At 50.1% G+C, this 27,115-nt stretch overlaps 1 protein-coding gene and 1 long non-coding RNA gene across 2 annotated transcripts in view; both read left to right on the forward strand.

Annotated features, from left to right (window-relative positions):
• CRTAC1 (cartilage acidic protein 1) overlaps positions 1-6,542 on the forward strand; it is a 147,778-nt gene extending 141,236 nt beyond the window's left edge. Inside the window, exon 15 of the mRNA XM_032882798.1 lies at positions 6,308-6,542. Coding sequence (XP_032738689.1) covers positions 6,308-6,444 — 137 coding nt within the window. The 3' untranslated portion in view covers positions 6,445-6,542. The remainder of the gene's footprint in view (positions 1-6,307) is intronic.
• Positions 6,543-17,361: 10,819 nt separating this feature from the next.
• Positions 17,362-23,628, forward strand: LOC116882436. The gene is made up of 4 exons (XR_004385646.1): positions 17,362-17,588; positions 18,206-18,441; positions 22,503-22,595; positions 23,448-23,628. It is a non-coding gene; the product is annotated as an uncharacterized LOC116882436 (long non-coding RNA).
• Positions 23,629-27,115: the final 3,487 nt, after the last annotated feature.

Below are 27,115 nucleotides of genomic sequence, written 5' to 3' on the forward strand. Positions count from 1 at the left end.
CCAAGAGTTTACCAAGGAACGGGGGACCGAGGGAAGAAGGCCATTGTCATCCACAAGGTCCAGTAAGTCATGTATAACATTTCCCCCTTCCGGGGCTTTGCTCAGACTGCTCTCAGGTGGTAGCTGGTCCCCAGTCACTTTTCCATTACAGAAATCGATAACTTGAATTACTCCAAAATAACGAGCCCCATCATGCCTCTGTAAAGCTAATTTTTCTGTGTCCACATTTGCCCACATGCTTCTCCCTAGGTCTGGAGTCTGCCGTTAGGAGGGAATCCAGGTCACACGGAGTCTCCCACTCGCCTGTGACACGCTGGCAGAATGAGAGCAGGGTTTGGACTCTGACACTTAGGTTCAGGTCTTTACTCTGACATTTACTAGCTGTGGGCGCTTGTCAAGCTACCTAACCACTTGGAACACCAGTTTCCTCATCTATAAAATAAGAATTCAAATATAACCGCCCACCAGAGTGTGAGAGAACTAAATGGAATAATAATGTACATGAATGTTCCTAGCATATATTAGGGAATCAGCAAACCCTTGGATAAATATGTTTGTTCTATGCAAGAACCTGGAACCTGGCTTTAAGTCTGTAGCATGAGGCCAGTATATAATGAGGTCCTGGTGTAACTTCAGCAGTAACAGTAATATTTTACTTTGGAGAAATAGATCATCATTTACAAAAATGCATTCTCCTCGTGCTCTCATTTTGCAGAGGACAGAGCTGGGACTCAGGGTAGCTGAGTGCATGACTCGGGGTCGGCAGACTGTGGCAGCCCTCTGACTCCCTTCCCACTCCTCCACCTCCTCTGCCATCCCTGATTCAAAACCACAAGCCCCGGTGCAGCTCCAGGAGGCTGCAGGCTAAGTCCTACCACCCAGCAGTCGCTGACCGGACAAGCCCGTTAAATGGCCCCTTAGAGGAAGAGCTGGGAGCTCGGCACCGTCTGCCCTGGGTGCTGCCAGGAGAATGAATCCTCCCAAAACTGCCTGAGGAGGGGCACGTGGAAACCTCAGAGGCATTAGGGGACACTTATTTCCTGTAGGCACAGTCTCGGCCAGTTTCTCACTGACTCCTCAAAACCAATTGTTCTCAGCCTTTTTTTTTTTTTTAAGATTTTATTTATTTGACAGAGAGAGACACAGTGAGAGAGGGAACACAAGCAGGGGAAGTGGGAGAGGGAGAAGCAGGCTTCCCACAGAGCAGAGAGCCTGATGCGGGGCTTGATCCCAGGACCTTGGAATCATGACCTGAGCCGAGGGCAGATGCTTAACGACTGAGCCACCCAGGTCCCATTCTCAGCCTTTTCTTAGGGGGTGATCACATAGCCCTTTGCGAATCTGCCAAAAGCCTTTCCCTGATAAAGGCACATGGTTTTGTACATAATGGTGTCAAGGCTCAGAGCTCCTGGGGTAAACCTGGGCTCTTTTAAGATTTTCTTAGGTACCAGGGACCTTCTTCTCTTTTGGATGCCCCACTCCTCATCATATCAAACATTGTCCTAGACATCCATTTAGCACCCTAAATTACACACACACACACACACACACACACACACAGAGTTGAGTTGAATCACGGTTGACAGCTGACAATATTGGACAGTGCTACATTTTGTAGATATGCAATGAAACATTAATTTCAGTGTTGTGTTTTCTTTTCCTATTTTGGAGCCAATAAACTTTGGTAAATTTTATTGAAATGTACCATATGTATAGAAAAATACACAAATCTTCAGTGTACATCTCCACGAGTTCTCACAAAGCGAGCCCATCTGTGCAGCCAGCACCCTGCTGGAGAAACAGATCATGGGCAGCCAGCAGTTTCCCCAGGCCCCCTTCCGTTCACTACACCCCACCCCAGGGCAGCTGCTCTCCTGACCCCTAACATCATAGATTTGTTTTGCCTGAATTAGAATTTGCTATATGTGGGATCATCATGTGCAGTTATTTTGCATCTCATTGCTTTTCTGGAACAATAACTTTTATTTGGGTCTCCGACATTTTCAGAGCTCCATGAAAAGGCTCCTAGGCTCTAGGTACTGTCGAAATCAGGGATGCTTGACCTCATTTTCACACTAGAATCTCCAGGGAAACTTAAAAAAAAAAAAAATCCTGATGTCCAGACTGCACCCCAGAATAATGAAATCAGCATTTTCGGAGATAGAGACAGAGATCAGTGGTTTTGCCTGCTCGCTGGGTGACAGTGATTGCAGCCAAGGATGAGAGGCACTGATCTGAGCAATTTTGTCAAGTATCAGGACCCTTATTTTACAGCTGGGGAAGGAAACTGAGGCTCAAGGAGTCTCCACCATGTGCTACTCTCATGAAGCTTGAGCTCCATTCAGGTCTCACTAGGAATGCTACTTGCATTGCCTTCATCCTTGGTCAAGAGTAAAGCCAAAAGCAGGTGCAGGTGCCTCCTGCCAGAAAACTTCCTTAATTCTAAGTCTTTCCGGAACTGTGGAGAAGGGAGCCAGGCGTTCTCAGGAAAAAGGCAGAACCCCGGGGCTGGCCGGAAAGAGAGTCACCACCAGCTGGACTCCATCTTTGCCCCACATCTCCTCTGAAAGCAGGTGGAAGCGGCTTCGGGTTTGGGGGTTTCTAGGAATGTTTCCCAAGCGGCTTTGATTCCAGGGTGCAGTGCACGATTCTGCCACTCGGTGGCGCAGTGAGCTGCTGTAAACCCTGTGGTTTTCAAACACCCCAGAGGAAGCTAGAGAGCTGAGTCTGGCGGCAGTAAGGAAGAGAATGGGAGCCCAGAGCTGCCTGGGGGTTCCTGTGCTCCCAGGGGCCTGACAGGGCCTGTTCCTGACTGGCAAGGGAGAGGCAGAGACACGGCTGCGGCGGGACGCGCCGGAGAGGCCACTCGCCCCTGTAAACTGAGCCCAGCGAGGAAAGCCAGGGAGGGAGAAGCCACGCCTCACCTGCTTCTCCCCACTCTGCCCTTCACCAGGCTGCCTCTGTGGGCCCCGCAGGTCTGTGAGGGCACAGCCCCACGCCCACTCTCGTGATGCCTAGAGGTACCAGCCCTGGGCTTGGAGGACCCTGGCACAGCTCCACGTCCTTACCTGGGAATCTGGCAAATCCTTACCTAGGATGGCTGAGGACCTTGAGCTCTGATAGGGTCCCTGAAGCTGGGTTACTCATCTTGCCCACAGTTTGGAGTCAACCTGCCTAGATTCAAAGCCAAGCTCTGCCACTTCCTAGTTGTGTAACTTTGGGCAAGTGATTTAACTTCTGTGTGCCTCAGTCTCCTCATCTGTAAAATGGGAATAAAAGTCCATACCATAGGGTTGTTGTGAGGATTGAATGACTATGTCAGGTTTTACCCTAGTGCCTGGCACATAGTAAGTGATAAATGTTAGCTACTATTGTTTAACATAACGACTGATAACCTCACATACAGGACAGAATGAACCTACCCTCGTGTTAAAGAACCACCTCCACTGTGACCACTGCACACACACACCCCAGGTTTGAGTACAGGCAGTGGGCCCAGGCCTCCCCATGGTTCAGACTAAGGCCCAGCTGCCTCTCCAGAGCTGCAAGGACAAGCATGGAAGCCACCAGAGGCCTTCTCAGCACTCACCAGAGGGGATCTCCCCAAAGCCCCCACCCCGAGGTTGGAGCCATTGTCCTCACAGTCTGGTGAGACCCTCTCTTCGTCCACAGACCTGAGCATGTGATCCTGGCCGCCCCGCGGCATAAGGCAACTTCCATTGGGATGCCATCCCCATGGTGTGAGAGTGAGCAGTGGGTCAGGAGGTCTCGTTTCTAGATTTGGTATGATCCCACCCAGCTGTGTGACCTAGGGCAGGTCATGCGGCCGCTCTGGGCCTCCATTCTGCCTCATTTAGATGATCTTTAAATCCCCTCCCAGCTCTAGTATATGGATTTACCAAAGCATCTGGCACACTATAGGTGCTCAGTAAATGTTACTTTGTTTTATAGAATGCAAGACACAACCCTGCTAGGTTCCAACACTCACATGCTTTTCTAGTCTTTAAAACAGAGTGACTTCTGTGATCCAGCTCCTAACAGTCCCTAAACCCAGGTTAAGGGTTCAAATAATGGGTATTTAATCAATTCATTACTTGCTTTTGCCCTGGCTTTCAGTCAAGTGGCTCCCCCCACCCAAGGCTGCAAACCTCCCATAAAGGCTCCAGATTCAAGGATCCAGAATGTAGCCTCCCCATTAGACTACAGACTCCAAGAAAACAGGGTGGGTCCTGCCCGGGTCAGACTCATGCTCCTTCAGGAACATGCTCAGCCCCACCTCCTTGGCATGAGGCAGGTGGGCAGCTAAGCCTCCCCTCGCTGTAGGCCTGGGGCATGGAACTAGCAGCCCACCACCACAGAAGAGAGAAGCAGCACAGAGCCTCAAGCTGGGCAAGTCCTTTTATTGGAAAAAGAAATAATAAAACCAAAGGCCACTGCATCACCTGTGCCCAGCCATCCCACAGGAGAGGCACCGGTCAGACATAAGGCCTGGCCCCACAGTGGGCCAGGGAGGTCATGGGCCAGGCCCAGGAGTCGGGGGGGCAGTCGGGGGTCTGCCGTGGAGCTTATTGGGTCACCACCCTCTTTGGGGGATCCTTGGACGCAGACCCACCCCCTCGGGCTCAGGGACCAGGCTGCCCTCTGCAGCCCCCTGGGTAGGCACCACCCTCCCACAGGCTGCTCTCTCATCCAAAAGAAAACCAGGCCCCTCTTTGGTTCTAGAAAGCTCCCTGCAGTGGCTGGTCTTCCAGATGCCCTTTTAGCACCTCCTGCCGGCTGAGGCAGGCAGTCGCTTGCTGTCCCTCATCCGGGCATCCGGGCATCCGGGCTTGGGGGCTGCTTCTTCCTCATTGGCACCCTGGGCCTTGGCAGGCAGAGCCTCACTGGCTGGGTGCTTCTCTTCCCTTTCAAGAAAGGAGTTTGCCTTTTCCCCTATAGGTTGCCAGCTCCTCTGAACATCCAAGGAAGCCTTGCTTATGCAGCCTTAGAGAGCTCCAGAGTCTGGGCGGGCTGAATATGCAGCATGTGTGGCCCTGCTGCCTTGTCATGGACCGGGAGGGCTGGGAGAAGGACATGGAAGGCTCCAGAAGGTTGGCTCTGCTCTCCCAGACCCCCAACTTCTCTTTTGCTAGAATGTACACAGTAGAATCAGAAGGTGGGGAGAACTTTGCAGGTGGGGAAGAGACCAGGAAGAAGAGCCAAGCTGGCAGCCCCAGGCAAGGGGCAAGGAGCTTTAGGACATTTATTTACAAAGGGACAGGCTGGACCTCTGCAGGGAAGCAGCCACAGACCATTACATACAAAGATAAGAGAGGAGGCAGAGGGGCAGTCACTGGCCTGGCACAGAAGGGGAACGGACAAGTGCACTCACACATGTGCTCTCAAACACATGCATTCACTTGTGTGCTCACGCACACGGCTGCACAGCCACACGTGCACTCGTGCACACAGTGCTCTCACGTATATGCACTCACACACGCACCTGCGTGCACACACACTCATTCTCTCATACACACAGTTTCCAATCTGGAGAAGTTGGCTCCAATCCTGGAGGTTCAAAGCCCCCAAAGCTACAAGTCTCCATGAAGCATTTCTCTAGGCCTCATATAACCTCCCAGAGCCCCAGGCTGTGCACCCCACAACCAGCGCCCAGTGTCCTGCAAAATCTCAGGAGGTTTCTTGGCAAGGCCCATGTGGCCTTCAGGCTTTGAGTGGGGGAAGGGGAAGCCATGAGTCTAGAAGGGGTCAAGAGGGGACTGAGTGGCTCCCATCTCCCCAAACCTCGAATCCAGTAGAGGAGGCAGGTTCACAGACAGGCAGAGCCCCAGCAGTGGCACCAGAAAGAGCAGACACTGGGAGACAGCCACGGGGAGCAGGACCCTGGGGGGAGAGAGTCCTGGTGGATGTGAGATTTGGGCTGAGGAATCATGCGGGATAGGAATTCTCTCTGGGACCTGAGCCCCGCCTCCGGGGTGTTGGGAGTGGAGAGGCAGAAGAAAGGGGCTGTCCAAATCGCGTTTCCCACACCAGGTCCCAGCCTTCCCCTGGAAGATCTGGCTGCGCCTGACCAGACCTGACCCCTGGGGAAAATGCCAGATCAGGAAGTGGGCCGTCCTGCCAGGGGCGAGGGGCAGGAGTGCGGGAGGGGCGCCGGGAGACGGGCCCGTAAGGACACCGGGCCAATCACCCTCCCTCCCGCCCGGGGAAGCAGAGGGGTGCCCAGAGAATGACTCAGAAGCGGGTGCTCTGGTAGCGCAGCCGCCGCAGGTCTGAGAGGCCCTCAGTCCGGCCATACACCTCCCTGCAGGGACTCTCGGCCAGTCACCGGGCCCCCGCCCCGCCGCCCCCGCCGCTGCTGCCGCTGCCCGAGCTGCTGCCGCTGCTGGAGCTGCCGCTGCTGCACCGGTCCTCGTAGATGGAGATCTCGATCTGCGGCGGCGTTAAGGACGGACGCCCTGGCAGCTGCTGAGAAGGGGCGGACAGACCCGCAGATGGAGGACAGCAAGGGAGCGGGAGGCCCGCCGGGGCTGCTTCCCAGATAGCAAGAAGGGCGGATGGCGGCACTAGCCACTAGACCCCCGCCCGCCGCGCTCCCGCACGCAAGGACTTGGGGCACGTGCACAGCCACCCCGAGGGCCCCGCTCCTCGGCGCAGGCGCACACCCAGCTCAGAATCTCCTGTTCTAGTGGGGGCTAGTCACCAACCCCCGGGACAGGTGGTGGCACTGCAGGAAGCGGGAGGACTTCGGTATCCTGCTTTCAAAGCCTCACTCACCTAGACTCCAGCGATGTGGCCTTAGACGGGGCGTTTACCGTGTTACCCATTAATCGGTATGCAAAACGGTGGTGATCCTACAGTTTCGGGGTTTGTCTGGGGCCGGACTGAAATCACTCATGTAAAGCAGTAAGCACAATGCCCGCTTCTTAGGAAAGGCTCAATAAAAAGCAGCCCCTCTCACGGGGCGAGGTGAACAGAGGATCCCAGTGTTTGTGTTTTCTTTACTCTTTTTCCTCTTAAGTTTCTAGCAAAATTTATTTTTTAGCAATTTTACTCAAGTTGCTAATGACTGAGGGCGCGATGTGTGCACACAGTTTTCCAGGCGAGCAGACATAAAACCCAGCCCTGGACCAGCCGCCCATCAAGATTTCTATTTTCCTGATCTCTGGAAGGGGGATGCCAGGAGGCACACACAGGAGTCCATGAGACTGCAGACATGTGAACGGATGGGAGATCTGCCCACTCCCTGAGGGTCAAACAGCCTCAGAGCGATGTGTGAGCCTGGGCTCCAATCCTGGCTCTGATGTCCACCAGCCTGGTGACCCTGAGCCAGTGATTGAATTTCAGTGCGCTCGTGGACGAGACAAGTAAGAGTCCCCCACCTTTAGGGAGAAATGCATAGTTTTAAAGCAGCTAATATGGTACCTGGCATGTGTTGAGCAGTGAATACATACAGCTGGATAAAAGCAAACCCTGAAATTCACAAAGGGCACTGATACCTTGTGGGGGAGGGGAGCGGATGACCCACGAGGTGGGGAATCCTAGAAAATCCCTGAGCAGAGGTCCCTAGGGTGGTCCCTATTTCTGACACGGGGCCTCACCAGTCAGAATGCCCTTACATAGAACAGCCAGGAAGGATACAACCCTCATCCCGCGCTCCACGGGGTCTGTGAGCAGGAGGCCTCGAGGGGCGAAGATCTTCTCATTCTGCTCCTGGATGTAGCGGGAGATCTTCTTGAGAACCTGCAAGGAGAGGGGCCAGTGGAGGATGAGCAAGCGGCGGGGGATCCCTGGGGGCAAGGATGCAGGGTAATCGGAAAGGGAACCACCTTCTCGTAGTGGGTCTCCATGCAGAGGAAGATGAAGTAGGCCGTGGCACAGGCCAGGCAGCCCTCGAGGTAGGAGCTCCCCCCAATCTTCTCGGCCTCTGCGTAGAAGCTGTTGAGGGTCTTCACGGTCTCCTCGAAGAGCTGCCGCTCAATCTGGAGGGGAAAGGGACAGGGAACCATGTTGAGGTCAGCCTCCCTGGACTGTGGACAGTCACAGGTGGGAGGGAGGATGGCAGTGGTAGGCCCATGCTGGTAGGGGGAGATGCCCACAGGCAAGACCAGAGAAGGGGCAGGTGCCTGTGGAGCACTGGACTGGGAATCAGGAGACCTGGGGTCCGGTCCAGACTCGACCATCCACTAGCCATGTGGCCTTTTGCTAATGACTTAACTACTCTAGACTCAGTTTCCACATCTACAAAATGGAAATAAGAACGGCTACTTGGCCTCCCTTGGAGGCAAGAAACTCCCACCATATCATACATGTGAACATTTTCTGTAGGGGCTCAGGCAGGAATTCTAGTGACTTTGTCACCCTTCCCATTTTGATAGCTGTGAAAGTGCGAGGTCCTAATTGGTAAGGGCCCCCCATGTTTGAATGGGACTCCAACTGCCTAAGACTGTGTAAGACCTCAGGAGTGTCTCTCCAGGACCTGGCACTTCCCTCAAGCTAAGAGGTCACGAAGGACACAACAGCCTTGTGTGTTTGCACAACTGTCCTGCCTCCATCAATAATCATAATAGCTAATATTAAGCACTTTCTATGCCTTCTATTTTTTAAAAGCTTATATACGTGTATATACACAGTCTTTTGTGTGTGTGTGTGTGTGTGTGTGTGTGTGTGTATTTGGGGTTTCTTTTAATATTTTATTTATTTATTTATTTAATATTTTATTTATTTATTTGTCAGAGAGCGAGATCACACACACAAGCAGGCAGAGTGGCAGGCAGAGGTGGAGAGAGAAGCAGGCTTCCCACCAAGCAAGGAGCCTGATGCGGGACTCCATCACAGGACCCTGGGATCATGACCTGAGCTTAAGGCAGCAGCTTAACCGACAGAGCCACCCAGGCATCCCTAGATCTTATTTATTTGACAGAGAGAGATAGCAGGAGAGGGAATACAAGCAGGGGGAGTGGGAGAGGGAGAAGCAGGCTTCCCACGGAGCAGGGAACCTGACACGGGACTCAATTCCAGGACCCTGGAATTGTAACCTGAGCCAAAAGCAGACACTTAACAACTGAGCCACCCAGGAGCCCTAAAGGCACTTTCAGATAACAATGTAACATTGTATGTCAATGATACTTCAATTAAAAAATAATAATATTTTTATAAATTCATCTGGCAACTGTAGATCAAATTAAGCTATTGCTGGGGCACCTGGGTGGCTCAGTCATTTAAGCATCTGACTTCGGCATAATCTCAGGGTCCTGGAATAAAGCCCCTTGTCAGGCTCTGTGCTCAGCAGGCAGTCTGCTTTTCCCTGTCCCTCTGCACCTCCCCCTCCCGCCCAACCCTCTCCTTCTGCCCCTGCCTCTCCCTCTAGCACCCTCTCCCTCTCTTTGCTCAGGTGCCCTCTCTCTCTCTCTCTTCAAGTAAATAAATAAAATCTTTTAAAAAATAAATTCATCAATTGCCTCATCTGAAAAAAACTTTGCGAAGTCTAATCTTTTTTAAAAATTTTAAAATAAGTAACACAATTTCATGCATTTTTTCACTTTCAGCAGATCAAAGCTCTGCTCTGCGGTCTAGGCTGCCATCACCTCTGGCCTCTTAACTAGTCTCTCTGCCCCCAGTCCTGCCAAGAGAGCCTGTTAAAGCCAGAGCTTGTCACAGCTCTGAAAAAGAGCTTCCAAAGCCATCTCATCGCTCTCCAAGTAAAATTCAAGAGGTTCTTAAAATGCCTGCTAGGCCCTGTAGGGCCTACAGGGTCTAGCCCTGCATCCCCTGAGCCTGCCTCTTACTCTCCTGCCCCACCCCCAGTCCCCACTCCAGCCACACCGACTGCCCTGCTGCTTCCTGCAAATACGCAAGTCTTTGTGCCTGTGTCCTTGGATGCAACACTCTTCCCCCAGAGTCCCCCACCCCAGGCTCAGGTCTCACCTTATCTCACAGACCTCCCCCACCACTCACCTCTCCCCAGCTCCTCCAGCCCTGTGAGTTCCCCCCTTATTTTTCTAGTATTGGTCACCCCCAGAACTACTACATATTTACTTGCTATTTTATTCTTCATACCCTCTAAGAGAAAACAAACTCCAAGACTTCACTTCTAGATGCCTGGTGCCTCACACAGAGCAGTTGCTCAGTAAATACTTGTTGAGTGAACTTGTCCAAGGTTACACAGTTGGACCTGAGTCTGTGCTCTTTGATACATAACCCTACACTACACATAACCTACACTAGATTAGAAGGTCATGCTCCAAGTTCAACAAGTGTCAAAGTGTCTATAGCTCCATTTTTTACATTCCTTGGAACACCCCCTTCCCCACTCATCACTGTAGAGGATCAGAATAGTCCATCACACACGTTAGGGACCTTCCACCCCCAACTAGGACAAAAGGTCTCCCCAAGAATAGTCAGAAGCTTTGGGGTCCCCAGTCACTGTCCCTACACAGATCTGGAGTATATGCATAAGAGAAAATTATGCTCTACCCCAAGAGTCCCTATGCCCCAAAGGACAGGCATGTCCTTTGATGAGATGAGGAGCGTCATAGATCCCTAAAAGCTGGTTAGTGATCGGATTAGCAAAAGGCAGCCCGGCCCCACCTTCCCAAGCCCATTCAGATGGGCCTGGGCTGCTGAGTGGAAGGGTCTGCCGCCGCCCTCCCTGGACTGCCGCCCGCCCTCCAGAGGGCAGACGACAACCCCAGGCCAGTTCTGCAGAGGCCTGGGGGGAGGGCCATACGCGCCCCCGGAGCCAGAAGCAAAAGCCTGTAGCAGGAGCTGATGCTTGCCAGGGGCTGGTGGTCCGTGAGACACCCAGGTAGCTGAGTCTGGAGAGAGAGGCTGTGGACCGAGCCCTTGGTTGATGACCTGGGCATCTAGGGATTTTTTTTAAGCTCTGCAGCTAGGGCTGAGAACTGCTACTGAAGAGGGGAGACGGCCAAAGCCGCTGCCATCTCAGGACTAAGGAACGCACTTTTGTTTAACAAGCTCTCTGGGTGAGTCTTGTACTGCTGACGTTTGGGGGCTGCTAAACTAGGAAATGTGAGGCCTTCCCAGCTTTAACTTTCCATGTGGGGACGGCAAGACAATGTCAGGGACATGGTTTAATGCTTGCATGTGAAGTGACTGGACAAGTGTTGTGACACATGTTAGTTTATCCTGGAAAAGAAATATGTCTGATTAAGTCCTCGATTCCCTCATGGCCTGTGTTCCAAGTTGAGGGGGAAAAAGTCATCCTCACCCGGCTGTCCAGCTCTGGGGGGAATTTGGTCTGGAACTGACAGATGGTCCCATCACTGTAGTCTCTCTGGATAAAGACCTTGGTGGCCAGCGAGGCACTTCGCCGCAGCTCCTGCAGATTATGGACCTGAGAAGGCACACAGGACACACACACTCAGGGTGACGATCCATCTAGGTTTGTCCAAGACTGGGGGTGGGGGGCGGGTGTCAGGATATGGTTCTTACAGCACTAAAGCCAAGAAAGTTCCCAGCAAACCAGAACATTAGCCAACCTACCAATGCTCCAGGAAGGCCACGGGGAAGCAGGACTGTGGAGCTTATCAGACAAGACACCTCAGGCTACCCCAGAAAGATCTAGAAAAAGCCTGAAGCAGAGCCAAAGCTGAGCCAAAAGGCGAGGTTCTGGAACCATCAACAGAGCCAGAAACAAATTTTAACAAGAGGAAGAGACTTCCTGGTGGCTGGCCCAGATCCTTCTCTCTCTCTCTCTCTCCCTCTCTCTCGTTCCCTCCCCGATTCCCCTCCCCCACCTTTCCCCTTTCCCCTCCTCCCCCTCCTTCCTTTTTCCTCTCTCTCTCTCTCTCTCTCTCTCTCTCTCTCTCTCGCTCTCACACACACACACACACACACACACAAACTTTCACACCTTTGTTCACTTAGCAAGTATCAAACATTTAGAACTCATTAGGCCTCATACTTGGGGAACCCAGCCCCTGAATAAGACTGAGGTCTCAGACCCCAGAAGTGGGGCTTACAGCAGAGTTGAGGAGGGAGCATGTAGACCAGAGGAGGAAGGACCTGATATGCCCACCACCTTGGAGGGAGATTCAAGTTCAGGACAAGTTAAAGCCCAGGTCAGAAAACACCACAGATAGCTTTCCCATCCAGGACCTCTCACCACAAGAAAGGAGGGGCCTCCAAACGCCCAGACTTCCCCAGAGAAAATTATGGATAAAGTGGGCTGAAGCCAGAAATTAAAGAAACACCTTGCCTTGGTAGAAAGGAGTGGGGCAACTTTGTCCCTTGCCCACACCTGCAGACTTGACCTTGACACAGACTCTAGCATTTGAGGGGAGTGGGCTCAGTTCCACAGAAGGACAAGGCCTCTTTCTTCCACTTCCAGCCTTGGCCACCCACATCTGAAACCAGCATTCCACTGGGTAAAATATGCCAAACATTGGAACCACGTGGAGACCAAGCCCCAGGGGCAGAGTGAACACACGGCCAGTTCATCCTGCGTAATTAAAGTGAATCCATTCAGTCATTCCTTTCATTTATTGAGTCCTTACTACTGCCAGGCTCTGGGGATGCTGAGCAAAAGACAGTCTGTGAGCTCCAGGGAGGAAGACAAGTAAATATATAATAAATTAGCCTGTGATAAATGCTTGAGAGAAGTAACATCTTACCCAGAAATGCTTACTCAGAAAAGACTTCCTGAGGTCTGTGTTGAGTCATAAAGGAAGGCCAGGACTTGCCAGTGGTAGGGGGCAGGCAGTGGGTAGGGACAGGACGTAAAAGCAACCCAGACAGAGGGAGAAGCTTCTGTAAGGGAGCAAAGATGGCAGAGAACGTGATCTGTTCCAGCGACAACAGGCAGTTTTCAGCAAGACTTTGTGGATTAGGTAAGAGCGGGGCAGGGGTGAGGGGGTAACAGCATAATCACGGAGAGCTGGGTGGGGGGCACACCTAGAGGAGAAGGTGTAGGATTGAAGACACTTAAACTTGCTTAAAAGCTGGGGGAAATGCTCAGTCAGTTAACCATCTGCCTTCGGCTCAGGTCATGATCCTAGGGTCCTGGAATAGAGTCCCACATAGGGCTCTTTGCTCAGTGGGGAGTCTGCTTCTCCCTCTACCTCTGCCTGCCATTCCCCTGCTTGTGCTCTATCTTACTCTCTCTCTGACAAACAAATAAAATCTTAAAAGAAAAAAAAAACTGGGGGAAAGGGGGGTACCTGGGTGGCACAGTTAAGCATCCAACTCGATTTTGGCTAAAGTCATGATCTCAGGGAGGTGAGATCGAGATTGAGCCCCATGCTGGGCTGCACACTCAGCAGGGAGTCTGCTTGAGATTCTCTCTTCCTCTGCCCCTCCCTACACCATGCTCACATGTGCTCTCGCTCTCTCTCTTGCTTGCTCTAAAATAAATAAATCTTAAAAAAAAAACTGGGGGAATAAGTAATAAGAGAAAGGTAGGAGCAGGTAATTGGTAGATCAAGGTTCTGAAAAGGGGAGAATCAGAGACTTTCCTAAATCCAGATAGCCCTTGCTCTTTATGAGAGAAGTGGTCCCCAGAGTATTGGGACTGATATATGGTGATATATGGTGCTCCTCTCATCTTTGTAGGCCTTGATTCCTCCACTCAAGGTTTTAATTGAGAAAGCCCCCTTGACATTCACTAGGGTCCTATGATAACTTTGAAAATCAAATTAAGCTTTGGTGATATAAGTACATTATTCATTAATGTGTCTGCTCTGTCTGGTTAAGATTTCATATTTTTTGTATTTTCCAAGGAAAAGGGCTGTGGTCTTCCTCTGCCCTTCTAAAACCAACTGACATGAGTCAGTGAATCTTGAGGATGGGTTCCCCTAGCCCCAAAAGGACCATTCAGGTAGCTCTGTGTGGGATGCATGGGAAATTGGGCATGACTAGGGTAAGAGGCCAGGTGAAGGGATGCACTATCTTTGTAGTGGTCCAGGGAAACAAAAGTAGATCTAAACCAAGGAATGTGCTGGTGAGAATGGAAAGAAAGGGAGAATTAAACAAACAAACAAACAACAACACCAAAAAAAAACAGTGCTTCAGTCATTCTGATACGGACTCAGCTTCTCCCCCACAGCCTCCTTTTTCTCTGCCTGAGTACACACACACACTGTGTGCTACCATGAAGGGCTGGGTCTCTCGTACTGGCTAGCTGTTGACAACAGCCCTTCTTCTTCCCGCCCCCCATGCATACAGTTAGATTAATCCCCAGCCTGCCTTACAATTAGGTGTGGCCATATGACTGAATGGAATGTGAGTGGAATGTACAGGTTTGGCTCACAGGACTATCCACTCCTCTGTAATCTTTGCCCTTCCACAGAAACCAAAGAAGCCGTATGTTGAAGATGATGGAACCACAAGTCCGAAAGCGCCTGGTCCCTGAATCAGCCTGGAGGAGATCCAGCTGCTGGTCAGAATCACTTGTCTGGGACTTTACTGAGCAGTAAATAAACTTCTAGTTTATTATTCCATTAAGATTTTAGGATGCTACTTTTCATAGTATAGTCCCATCTCCTCTTGGCTTTGATCCATGGGTTCTCAAGTAGCCAGAGTAGGAGGGGTCAACATCCTTTCCAACCCCAAAAATCCTGAGTCTTAGAACACTGGCTCTGAGTGACAAGGGATCTGCTTCCCTCCCTTAGAGTACTTGTGGAGTCTTGAGGAGTTGCTAGAAGACAGTATCAGACACATTGTATACTCTAGAGCCTTCATCTCCCAGATCTATGTACAGCACAATAGAAGAGTCATCTGTAGTTGGTGAATGGATAGATTTAAGGCAGAGCAGAGTCTCCTGGCTTTCTCCATCCACGGTGGCTCAGTTGTGAAGTACCAAAAGGCACTGATGGAAAGAAGGCCCACTGACTTGGGAGCAGGAGACCTGGGTGCTAGTCCGGGCCACATCACCCTGGGCCTCCATTTCTTCAACTAGAAACTGAGAAGCTGGAACAACATAAGTACTTAAAGCCCCTTCTGGCCCTGACCCTCAAGAGGCTTTCTCAGGGATTACGAATGCCAGTGTTTATAGGGACTAAGTATGTATGTGAGCCCGGTGAGGGCTGTGGCTAATCAGAGAACATCCCTGAAAGCCATGTGAGAATGTGAGCCCAGGACGCTGCACTTCTGACATTTTTTTTCCTGCTTCTGACATCTTAAGAGAAGCCATAAATCCAGATTTCTTTAATACCAAATATCTTGATTTTTTTTTAATGTTTCCAATACATTTTTACATTTGTAAGCACAGAAGCAGACCAAATGAGGCACAGCTGTGAACGAGACTCATTTCTAGAAGGGTCAGTTGAGGACCACTGAATGAAGAATCCCATCACTGGGGCCCTTGAGCCAGAGCTAGAGCCAGACTTCAGGCACTTGCCAACTACTTAGCTTTCAGAAAACAAGTGGGGGGTTTTAAGAGAGATCCATGATGCTCTGAAATCCCATGAGAGGATCCCAGAATATGCACACAGCTTCTGTGTCTGCTCTCCCCGAGTTTCTTAACTGACCCTGACACCCGGGCTTCTCATCTACTTCTTACCTTCCTCAACTCTGCCCTCTCTCCCGCCACCATCCCCTGGCCTGCCAGCAGGTGAGTAAAGACAGGACCAAGAGGCACTTCACAGGGAAGAAAGAGAACATCGGTGGTAATATCTGCTGGCACCAATTTTCGAACTTCAGTAGGACAGGGATAGGAAGGCTGTCTGAAGAATGGGTGTCACCCACCTGACAGAGCCAACCTGGTAGAGGTGGGGAGGAGCAAGCCCCAGAATTTGGAAGAGCACTCCCAGTCCCAATCTGCCCAAGACAAGCAGGAGGCCCCATCTGGCCCACATCTCCATCCTCATTAAAAACTAGCTAATTCCAGAGGATGCATTTGAGGCTCAACTCAAGAATCAGGAGATTCAGCTAATGAACCAACACCATGCTTGCTCCCTGGCTGGGGTGTGGAGGAGGAGTGAGGATCATGAGTCACAAGCAGCCAAGTCAGGCCTCGGGATGGAAACCCAGGTATCGGGCCTTCCTTCTTCTAAGCCTGCACCAGGGCCAAGCCCAACCCACTGTCTGCTGGTTGTTAATTCCAGGCTCAGAGATCAAACCTCCAAGTGCTTTGCTTGGATAATGCCACTTGGGTGCATTTAAAAACCTCTTAGAGACCAAACTCCACCACTCAAGGAAGCCCCTCCCAGCCAGGCATTTCCCAGTTGTCCTGGGCCATCTGGACTCTTTCCCAGGGTGGACCCTGCTCCTGGTGACACAGATTCAAAGAGATTTGCTGCTCAGGAAATGGGCTCATTACAGTTGTCCAAATGAGGTCAGTATATCACTCAGGAGGATCCATCCCTCCTCTGAGTTCCTCACATGCACTCCTCCCCTAACAGTAACTCCTCAACAGAAATTAGGAAGCAGAAAAGACCCAGTTTCCATGCCTTCCACATAAGGATCCAGGGACATCCAGTCTTCCTTAATGTCTCTCCTCTCTCCCTCCCCCTCTGTCTTCCTGTCCCTCCTTCTCCTTCTCTCCCTCTCCCGCTTCCCTCTCCCTCTCTCTGTTCCTCTCCTCTTTACCTCTCAAAACATCTTCTGCTGGAACTGAGGACTTCCCATTTGGAATCCAGTGGGGATGGCCAGGAAGTCTGGCATGAGGTATTCCTTCTCCCAACAGGTTTTTCCTGGTAATCTTAACTCAGTCCTAACAGTAAAAACAGGCTGGGGAGAATGACTCACTCCACAGCCCAGATAATGTGTACATTCTGTGCCTTGGCAGAGCTAAGACTTCCTCCCTCAGTACTGCCAGCAGGGTCCACCCAAGGCCAAATTGGGAAATGGGTAATGTTTGTCCTCTGCTCTCCATCCCTTCTGGCCATTCCTCTGTCCCTCTGCCCTCAAGCTGACCCAGCCAGGATGAACAGGGAGCTGGGCTCTTCTGCATCCTTTCCATCATAGCCTCATGTCACCACCTCTAGTGCCCACCTCTCTGCTGAGAAACACCATTGGCTAATGGATATACATGGATGCAGCAGGAAAAAAAAAAAACACTGACCAGGGAGGCAGAAGCTCAAGCTCTGCCCCTTTTGAGCCATATTTTCTTGAATAACTCTCACATTCCACTTGTATCATTTGTAAAATGGGATAATGATGCCTTCCTTGGCTTCTTCACAGGGATTAGGCAAGCCCTTGAGCCTCCGTGAGCTCATCTGTTAATTGGGGATAATAACGCCATCCTTGCCCACTTCACAGGGTTGCTCTAAAGCTCAAAGGAGATCATACATGTGGTAGTGCTTTGTACACAGGAAAGTGCTACCTTCACAGAGGCATTGTGAGCAGAACCTCTCCCCACGGAGAGTCATGCACGCCTAACAGCAGCCACCTAGAAACACTGCCTCAACCTAGAGATGTGAGCCTGCTGGTTGGCATTTGTGTACCACAACAGACCTGCACTGGAGAGATAATGAGACAGATGGGGCTCCTGGAATCTGGCAGAACACATCACAGATGTGGCTGCCTTCTCTGCCCACACTGCTGGCCCAGCTACACCCAGGTGGCTGACGTTGTCCCTTCCTGCCCAGCACCAGCAGCCTTTGCTGCAGCCTGGCGGCCCTCTCTGGAAGGTGATCAGATCCTTTGCTCTTCCTGCTCTTCTCAGTAACTTTGGTACTTTCCAGGCTTTCTAATTATTTATTTTTGCATTCCTCCAGCATAAAAACCAAGCTCCATGGGCCTGCTTAGGACATGCCCCCTCACAAGGTCCGGGGTGGGGGGGACAGTGAGCTCTCCTAGCTAATCCTGTGCGTTGTCACAAAGCCAAATGGCACCAAGCAACTGCACCTTGTTCTGTGGTGGCCATGACAGCAGAATTACAATAATAACACTTGGTATTGATGTCACGCTGCTCACCAGGATGCCCAGAGGCAATGCACAGAATCATTCAAAAGCCTATGCTGTCTCCCAGCTGGGGTAGAAATGGGGAAACACCGCAGAAGTCAACGTCAGACCTGGAGAGACCCTGGTGTCCTGGGTTCCACTCCAAAAATCCAAAGAAAGAAACTTTCAGTTCTGCTGCTAACATGCTGTGCATTGAATAGGTCCTCCCCTTCTCCATGTGTTAGCTGTACCGCTTATACAGTGGGGACATAAAGAGCTGCATTTCCCACATGAAATGAAGGACAACAGGAGGAAATTCCTGATCTCTTAAGCACTGCACCAAGATTCTACCCTCAGCCAACAGGTCCCTCGGTTCAGCTTTCAAGTCCCCTGAAGGTGACACACCTATTAGCACACCCTGAAGAAGACAGCTCCTCCCATCAGACACGGGAAATGCAGACACCCTGGTACAAGAAACTTGAACGGGATGAAAAAGCAAGAAAGCATGATATGCAAAAGTGGAGACTGGTCCAGGAAGCTCATTAAAACCGGTTGGGGTCTTGTGCCCTCCATCCCCATGAAGGAAATGTGGATGTGGAGGTAGGTCTGTCATCTCTTAACCAGGCTTTTGGGGTCAAAAGCTGGATGGCTACACTGCACAGCAACAGAAACCAGCTGCCTTCCTGCCCCTAAAACAGGGACAAGCTCACCTCCAACCCTCTAGGGAAGTAGTTTTAGGACTAGCAGTCCAGAGTAAGGGGAAACCCCAGCTGGGTCCCTAGAGCAAACCTGGTGCCAGTGCCAACAAGTGGTGTGGGCAGCTTCGGCACTCAGACGGGGAAGATCGCCAGGAGTAAGATGAGTTATCAGGAGAAGCCCCTCTCCTCCACCCTGCCACTCTGCTCCCCACCCCTTCCCGCAGTATGAGATCTGGAAAACCACCCCATCCTACCCTACTCCAACCCACCCCCTCACCCCACCCCAACCCCCCTTCTTCCTTTCCCGCCCAGTCCGCCCCTAGCGGAGATGTGTTCCCGCACCAGTTGGGCACTGCCTGCGGGCCAGGCGCTCGCCCCCTACCTCAGTGGCCATGTTCCAGGGGCACTGATCCCTCCGAGCCTGAGGCGAGGCCGGTGGCGGGGGGCTGTCCGCGGTGCTGACTCCGGGAGCAGGTGGGCTGGCAGCGGCTAGAGGGGGGCCCAGTGCACTATCCACGGTGCTGATTAGGACGTCGCGGGCCCAGGTGCCGGTGGGTTGGTGGGCCAGCGGATGCTTGGGTACGGGCGACAGCCGCTGTGCTGTCCGCGGTGCTGATGCGGGCGCCGGGCCGGGGAGGCGAGGCCGCGCCCGAGGCTCTTCACCGCCGGATCGCCCGCAGCCGCTGCTTCTGCAAGCAACGGCCCGGTTTTTCTTTGACAGCGGCAGCGGGGGTGGGGGCGGCCGGGGGAGGAGGGGCCAGGCGCCTCCACCGACCAGGAGGGGGAAACACGGCCCCCAGACTCCGGCGCCCGCCCGCCGGAGAGGAGCCCCTCCCGCGGCCGGAGGCTTTGCTCCCGCCCGACCCGGAGGCCCCGCCTCTCCCGCCCGCCCTTCCCCCTAGTAAGAGCGCCGGGAGCTCTGCGCTCGCTACCGCGGCCTCCTGAGACTTCCAGACCTGGAGAAGAGAGAGGCAGGACGGTTCTGGGGCAAGACACTCTAGCTGGTGGAGGCTGACAGTCCTCCACGCATTTGCAGGCCTCCAGGTGCGGCCTCTTTACCTTTCCAGTACCCCTCCCCCAACCCCTCCCGCACCGTGGCCCAGGTTTCCTCTATGGTATTTTTTTCTGTTCTTTCTCCGCCACCACCCCCCCCCCCCGGCCTTCCTTCTCTGTTCCCCCTTCCCCAGACTTGAATGGGCATTCCCACCTCTCCTCGTCTCTTCTTTTCACTGCTTTGAACCCTGTTAGCTAAAGGAGAATGCTGCAGACCGCAGAGAATCATTTCCTTTCTTTAAATATGTGCCTGCATTTCATCCCCAGAGAAATCCTGGGGTTTCCTTCTTTCAGGGAGCTCCAAAATTTAAGCCAGTCTCTCCACTGCTCTTCCTGACCCTGGCCCTACTCCTACTCTTCCCTCTCTCCCTTGCATTCCCAAAAACTGCACTCAAAAAACACAAGCAAATGGTGCCAAACTGGTTTACCCAGGATGTCAGGTGTGGTCCTGGTGCTGCCATCAGAATTTTGACATCATACCTTCCAACCAAATGACCTACCCATTTGCTTAATAAACAAAAAGGAAACACCAACACAGGTGCCTTTTTACACATCCATAACACCCTTTGGTCTTTGGGGGGAAGCGGATTCTGTTCCTCTGCAGCTCACTGCTGCCTGAGGGGTAACAGCAGCCAGCCACACAAAGGGAGAGATGGTCAGCCAGGAGACCTGGAGTCTGGCTCAAGCTCCTCCTGCATATGACCTTGGTCAAGAGCTTCACTTCTGAGCTTCTTTCCATAAAATGACAGTTGGACTTCACTAGACTATTTCTAGGGTTCTTTTTTTTTCCCACCTTTTATTTTGAATTTTCAGACATACAGAAAGGTTGAAAGAATAGTACAGTAACCATACTATCCACCTAGCTTCAACATCTGTTAACATTTTGCCACATTTTCTTGATAGATATAAAAACAGAGAAATATGTTTAGCTAGATTATTAGAAAATAAGTGACAGATACGGAGAACCTTTACCCTTCACCTTTACCCTTCAGTTCTTCACCATGCCTCTCCTAAGAATAAGGGCATTCTACCTAACCACATTACCAGAGCCTTACAGATTTCACATCATCTAATATTCTAGGATAATTTACTGCCCCTAAAACACATGAATCGCAATGGCCTCTCAGAACTTTTCATTTATAATAGCTAACATTTACTGAGCACTTACTATATGCCAAACCATGTGCTACATACTTTACATGTATTGTCTTAATGTAATTCTCACAATTACTCTTTGAATTAAATGCTATTATTATCTTTTTATTATTCCCACTTTACAAATAAGAAAACTGAGAAAGTTGCCCAAGGTCATGTGGCTCGTGAGGAATGGAGACAGGATTCAAACACAGGCAGTCAAGTTCCAGAGCTTGTGTGGTTGATCCTCCTAACTGTACCGCCTCCCTTGAGCATCCTGTTGGCCTTAAGCCAGCACAGCAGGAACCGTATCTTCAACTGCCTGTTTCACAGATGAACACACTGAGTCCCAGAGGATAAATGACATACCGAAGAAATAAAGGGAGATGTTTCATCCCACCTTAGAGTTTGCCTAATGATTTGGCATCAAGGGCAAACTGAAAATATCTGTGAATCCCACGGTAGTCACTAGTATTAAATAGTTGCATAATCTGATGACCTCCATGGACACCTCAGTTTCTCACACGTGATTTTGATTATATTAACCAAACGACTATCTGGAAACCACTGTATCTGATAACAAGAGAGCCAGATGAGTCCATCCAACAAATCTATTCATTCAACATGTATCTGTTGAACATGAACTATGGAGAAGACACTATTCGCACAGCTTGGGCTACAGAAATGACCACATGCACAAAGACTTTGTTCTTATTGAATTTACATATTAATGGGGATAACAATCAATGGCAGATAAACAAATCAGTATAAAGTATGTTGAGTTGTGATCATTGCTAGGAAGAAAAGTAAAGCATGGTAAAGAGAGGTGACAGAGGAGGGTTATTTTAGAAAGGATAGTCATCAAAAGTGTTTTTGATAGGGTGAAATTTGGGCAGAAGCCTGAGGGAAGTGAAAGAACACATAGGTACCTAAAGGAAGAGTGACTAGCTTAGAGGACAGTACAAGGGCGGGCTGGAGGAGTTGGCTTGGCATGTTCAAAGACTAGCAGGGGGACCAGTGTAGCTAGAATGGAGTGGGCCAGGGGAAGAGAAATGGAAGCGGAGATCAGAGAGGTAGGAAGAGCCAGGTCGTATAGCACCTGCAGGCCCTAATAAGGATTCTGGATTCTGTTTAGAGAGTGGGATCAAAAGCCTTACAACGTTTAGAGTAGAGGCATGGCATTACCTAATTGCAGTTTTTTAAAGACTACTCTGGAGGCTAGGGCTGGGATGGGAGGGAGAGGGAAGGGGGAGGAAGGTAAGGATAGAAGCAGTGATACGAGTTACGAGGCTGTTAAAGTAGTCTGGGCAAGATATGGTGGTGGCTTAGACAAGGATAATAGCAGCGGAGGTGGTAAGAAGTGGCCAGACCCTAGATATAATTTGAAGGTAGTGCTGGCAGGAACTATTGATAGACTAGGGGTGTGATATGAGAGTGGGTCAAAGGTGATTCTAAGTCTTGAAGTCTGAGTCACTGGAACAAAGGAGTTGCCACTTACTGAGAAGGAAAGCCTAAGGACGGAGTGGGCCTCAAAGGATGGAGAACACAGAGTTTTATTTAATTGATTTAGGTCTGAAATTTGATGTGCATATTATACATCTGAGAGGAATAGGCCTTTGAGTTTCAGAGATAGGTAAAGGGTTGGAGATACAACATCAAGAGCCGCCAGTATGTGAACAGGATTTAAAACCACGGGACCAGATGAGAACAGGTAGGGAGTGGGTACAGCTAGAAAAACGGTCCAAGAACTGATCCTGGTCACTTTGTTACTTCCAGGTTGGGAAGATGAAAGGCTGGTGAGAACAGCAACCCATGAGTTAGGAGGAGACCCAAGAGAGAATGCTGTCCTGGAGCCAAGCAAGAAACCCGGTAACAGAGTCTTACTAGCTGTGCTGAAGAGCTGCTCATGGGAAGGATAAGGTGAGGACAGAGAAATGACCGAGGGACTTGGCAGCTAGATGATCATTGATGAGCTTGGTAAAAGCTGTTTCAGTGGAGAACAGGGATGAAATCCTAAATTAAAATGGGTTTCAAAGTTTGAATGGAGGAGAGGAAGGAGAGATACTAAGATTGTAGACAAGTCTCGTGAGGCATTTTGCTGTCAAAGGGAGGGAAGAGTAGTACAGCAGCCTGAAGAAGTGGGAGCAAGGGAGGCTCTTTTCAGATGGGAAACAGTAGAGCTTGCTTATTTGCTGATAGAAATAATCTAGTTAAAAGGGAAACATCAAAGCCTCAGGAAGGAGAGGGTTAACTGCAGAAACAAACCCTTAAGAGGTCAGCAAAGGATGGGTTCCAGGGCCAACATGGAGGGGATGGCTTTAGAGAGGAGCACAGACAATTTCCCACCATGAATAAAGTGGAAGAAGCAAAGTAAATGGCCATCGATGTGAGTAGGTTAGGAGGTGGTGTTGTATAAGCCAAGACCTGAGCTCTACTTCTTACTCCTCTTCAACTAGCCAGAGACTTCATGCACCATGACCTTTCTCAAAAAGTCCAGTCAACCATTACATATGGAAAGCTTGCTATGTGCTGAACATGATGCTGGCACTTTTCTTGTGTGGCCCAGAAGAGTTCTCCTTCCCACGAAATTACAGGACTAGGACTCTGGAGAACCTTGAGCTAGTCTATGCAAGGATGAGTGATCCCTTTTACTATCCAGCTCCCCTGACTGCGAAGAGACTTTAACAGCCTCAGGCTTTTATCCCCACACTGCCTCCACAGTTGCTACACCGATCGTGACAGACCTCAAGGCTTAGAGGCATCAAAGTGGAGACCATGGAGAGAGATCCACATTTGGAGTGGGGAGTTTCATTCTGTGCTGACTCAAAGCCAATGGGATGCTACAGGATGGAATATTCCCACACCCCAGTCATTTAGACTTTAACTCCTGAAGTAGAAGAAGACGTTGAGATTTAATCTGACTAATCATTATTACCCAGCTGCTGTGGGATAAGCCAGTCCCGATGCAGGAGCCGAGCTCTTTGATGTTTTTGTCATAAATTAATGAGTTCACCCACAAAATAACATCAAAGAAGATCTACTAATTCATTGTTATCATCCTCCAATCTGCAGCTATATTGGAAAGTCTCCCAAAGAAAGGACCATAGCCAGAAAAAGAAACCAACCAAAAGATTTGGAAATTATGATATCTGGAAAGAGATGAGAGAGAAATAAACTCCTGTAGGCTGCAGAGGAGACAGAGAAAGAGCTAGCAAATCTCAGAGAAATGAAAAAGGAGGGGAGACAGAAAGATTCTCAACCCTTGGGTCTGGAAGGAAACTGACTGCATGAATGCTTGAGGGGGAAATTGTGGCCTCTCTTTAATGGTGTGATCTCAGAGCACATTGTGGGGACTACGAGGAAGTGTGTGGTAGGAAAGAGTGTCCCTGGAGTCTGATGACATGGATTTCAGCCTCTGGCTCTATTTACTATGTGACCATCATCAAGTCGTAATATTTCTGAACGTTGCTTCTCTGATCAGTAAGATAATCCTCCCTCTCCTGATAGGACCCCTCCAAGTACAGGAGGCTTTCTTTAGATGTTACCTGACTCTTCCAAATCTCCTCTTCCAAGAGGAAAACCAGAAAAGATTAATGGAGATGCCTCGCTGGATAGAGAGCTTCCCACTGCAACATTTCTTCTAGGCCAAGCAAGATTTCTTAAAGCACAGAAGGATCAGCAACTGTGCTTCCCTGAGCTCAGGAAGCAGCTACGGAGCACTCCAGGCCAGGCCGGAAGAAGGCCGTGGGGTGTTTCCAACGCCTCCAGGACGCCAAAATGTCAGCAAGAAAGGACGAGGCTCTGTGGCAAGTGCTAAGGTATAGAGAGCTTCCTCAGAGTTGGGATCCAGGAAAGGTTTTACAAACTGTGTGACATTTGAGCTTGGACCTCAAGGATCAATATCCTATTCCTCAGACAGCAGATCAAAGAACACGGCGTGCAAAGGCAGGAAGGCATGAAAGGTGCCTGGGAACACAGAACCTCTGGAACCTGAAAACTCAGGAAAGCAGCTGCCAGACAGCAACAGGGATGACTGCAAAGGCCCCAGAAACATGAATGGAGGGGACCCGCCTAAAAATAGTGCCAGAACAGGCAAACGGTGACACGTGTCTGGAAGTGCAGTCACTAGGAGGTGACTAAGCTAATGGGGAGTTGCCTCCCTTTCTTGACTTCATTCATAGTCTCCCTCTTTCTCTCTCTTTCCCTCCCTCCCTCTCTCCTCTCTCTCTCTCTTTTTCTCTCCCTCTCCCACCCCTTTCTTTCTCTCTCTCCCTCTCTGTCTCTCTCTCTCTTCCTCCCTCCCCTGGAAGAGGTAGAGTGGGAGGCAAGAGTCTACAAGAACTCACAGCTCCTGCAGCAGAAACTGCAGAGTCTGGGACTATTAGCCGAAACACTCACCTGCTGTTACCGCAGCCAGCGTGCTGGGGGCCAGGGCCCTCTGAAGTAGGAATCGTCCAATGACTGACTGCAAGGGTCACTTCCACACATGCACGAGAACTGGCCACAAACTCACCAATCACCACAAGCCATAGCCAGCTGGGGGAAGCCGAAAGGCTTCTAAGGGATGGTACCTCCCTGGAGAAGTAAAGAGGAGTGAGCATAAAGGGGAACAGGTGCTTGTAAAGCATCATTAATTATGAGAGCCGAAAGAGATCATGAAGTTCAAACCAATTTCAACTGCAGAAACCTTGGTTCAAACAAAAACTTGCATGAAAGTCAGAGGTATAAAACAAATAAAAGAAAGGGAGCCACAGCTTACCTCCTCCACCACCCCCTCACTCTCTACAGCACCCCCCCACCTCGGTAGAATAAGGTTGTTGGTTTTTTTTTAAAGATTTTATTTATTTATTTGACAGAGATCACAAGTAGGTGGAGAGGCAGGCAGAGAGAGAGGGGGAAGCAGGCTCCCTGACTCTGAAATCAGGACCTGAGCAGAAGGCAGCGGCTTAACCCACTGAACCACCCAGGCGCCCCTAGAATAAGATTTTTTAATCATCAAAGCAACACATGCCTATGGTTTTAAAAATCCAAACATACCAAAAGGTCCATAATAAAGGGCAAGCATCCCCCCTGCCTACTCTCTTATGCCTTCCCACCTTCTGTTGTTTTTCCTCTAAAGAAATGACTTTTCACTCCTTTAGCTGTTTCTCCTTTAAATTCTTCCAATAGTTTCCTTTTCATTGCTAAATGAGATGCCTGTACTTCAACATCTTGATTTATTAACATTAGAAACCTTGTCCTGTTTTCCACACTGACAGAAGAGAACTTAGCTCACACTGCCACCCGCACCTCCCAATATAGTTACAGCACTGTTTGAACTTAATTTTCATTTTTTTCAAAGTAATACGTGCAATTAGTTTAAAATTCCAACCAGGGACAAGGACTTATAGTGAAACAAACAGGGCGCCTGGGTGGCTCAGTTGGTTAAGCGTCTGCCTTCGGCTCAGGTTATGATCTCAGAGTCCTGGAATCAAGTCCTGCGTTGGCCTTCCTGCTCAGCGGGAAGCCTGCTTCTCCCTCTGCCTTCCCCCCCCCTCCCCTCTCTCTCCCTCTCCCTCTCTCTCAAATTTAAAACAAAACAAAACAAAACAAAACAACAACAAAAACCAGAAGCCCTGTTTCTCTTATTGCCCCAGTCCCCCTGCCCATTAAGGTAGGTTGGCTCATGGGAACAGAGAACTTCTCTGTTTGGTTCCCTTCTTTTTTTTTTCCCCCTTTCTATAGCATTCATCACCTTTTCTAGCAAACAATATAACTTACTTATTATGTCTGTCTTGCCTGTGAAATTGTATGCTTTTTTGTGTTCTTTATGTTCACTAATGTATCCCAAATGCCTAGAATAAGGTCCTGACTCAATAAATATTTGTTGAATTAATTAAAGCAAAATTCTCTGGAAAAGGGAGAGAGGGAAGAAGGGTTTCTTTGAGACAGTGTTATAACCAGTCATTTTACAACTGATTCATCTATGAGAAGGAATGGATATAAATGAAAATTTTATTTTAGGGGCACCTGGGTAAGTCAGTGGGTTGAGCCTCTGCCTTCGGCTCAGGTCATGATCTCAGGTCCTAGAATTGAGCCCCGCTTTGGGCTCTCTGCGCAGCAGGGAGCCTGCTTCCCCCCTCTCTCTGCCTACTTGTGATCTCTTTCTCTCTGTCAAATAAATAAACAAAATCTTGAAGAAAAAAAATAAAAGAAAATTTTATTTTAGGGGCGCCTGCGTGGCACAGTTGGTTAAGCGTCTGCCTTCGGCTCAGGTCATGATCCCAGGGTCCTGGGATTGAGCCCTGCTCAGCAGGGGACATGCTTCTCCCTCTCCCTCTGCCACTCCCCCTGCTTGTGCTCTCTTGCTCACTCTGTGTCAAATAAATAAAATCTTAAAAATAAATTTT

The sequence above is a fragment of the Lontra canadensis genome, unplaced genomic scaffold (genome assembly GCF_010015895.1).
Source record: "Lontra canadensis isolate GAN:19392208 unplaced genomic scaffold, GSC_riverotter_1.0 scaffold3, whole genome shotgun sequence".
Taxonomy (NCBI): Eukaryota; Metazoa; Chordata; class Mammalia; order Carnivora; family Mustelidae; genus Lontra; species Lontra canadensis.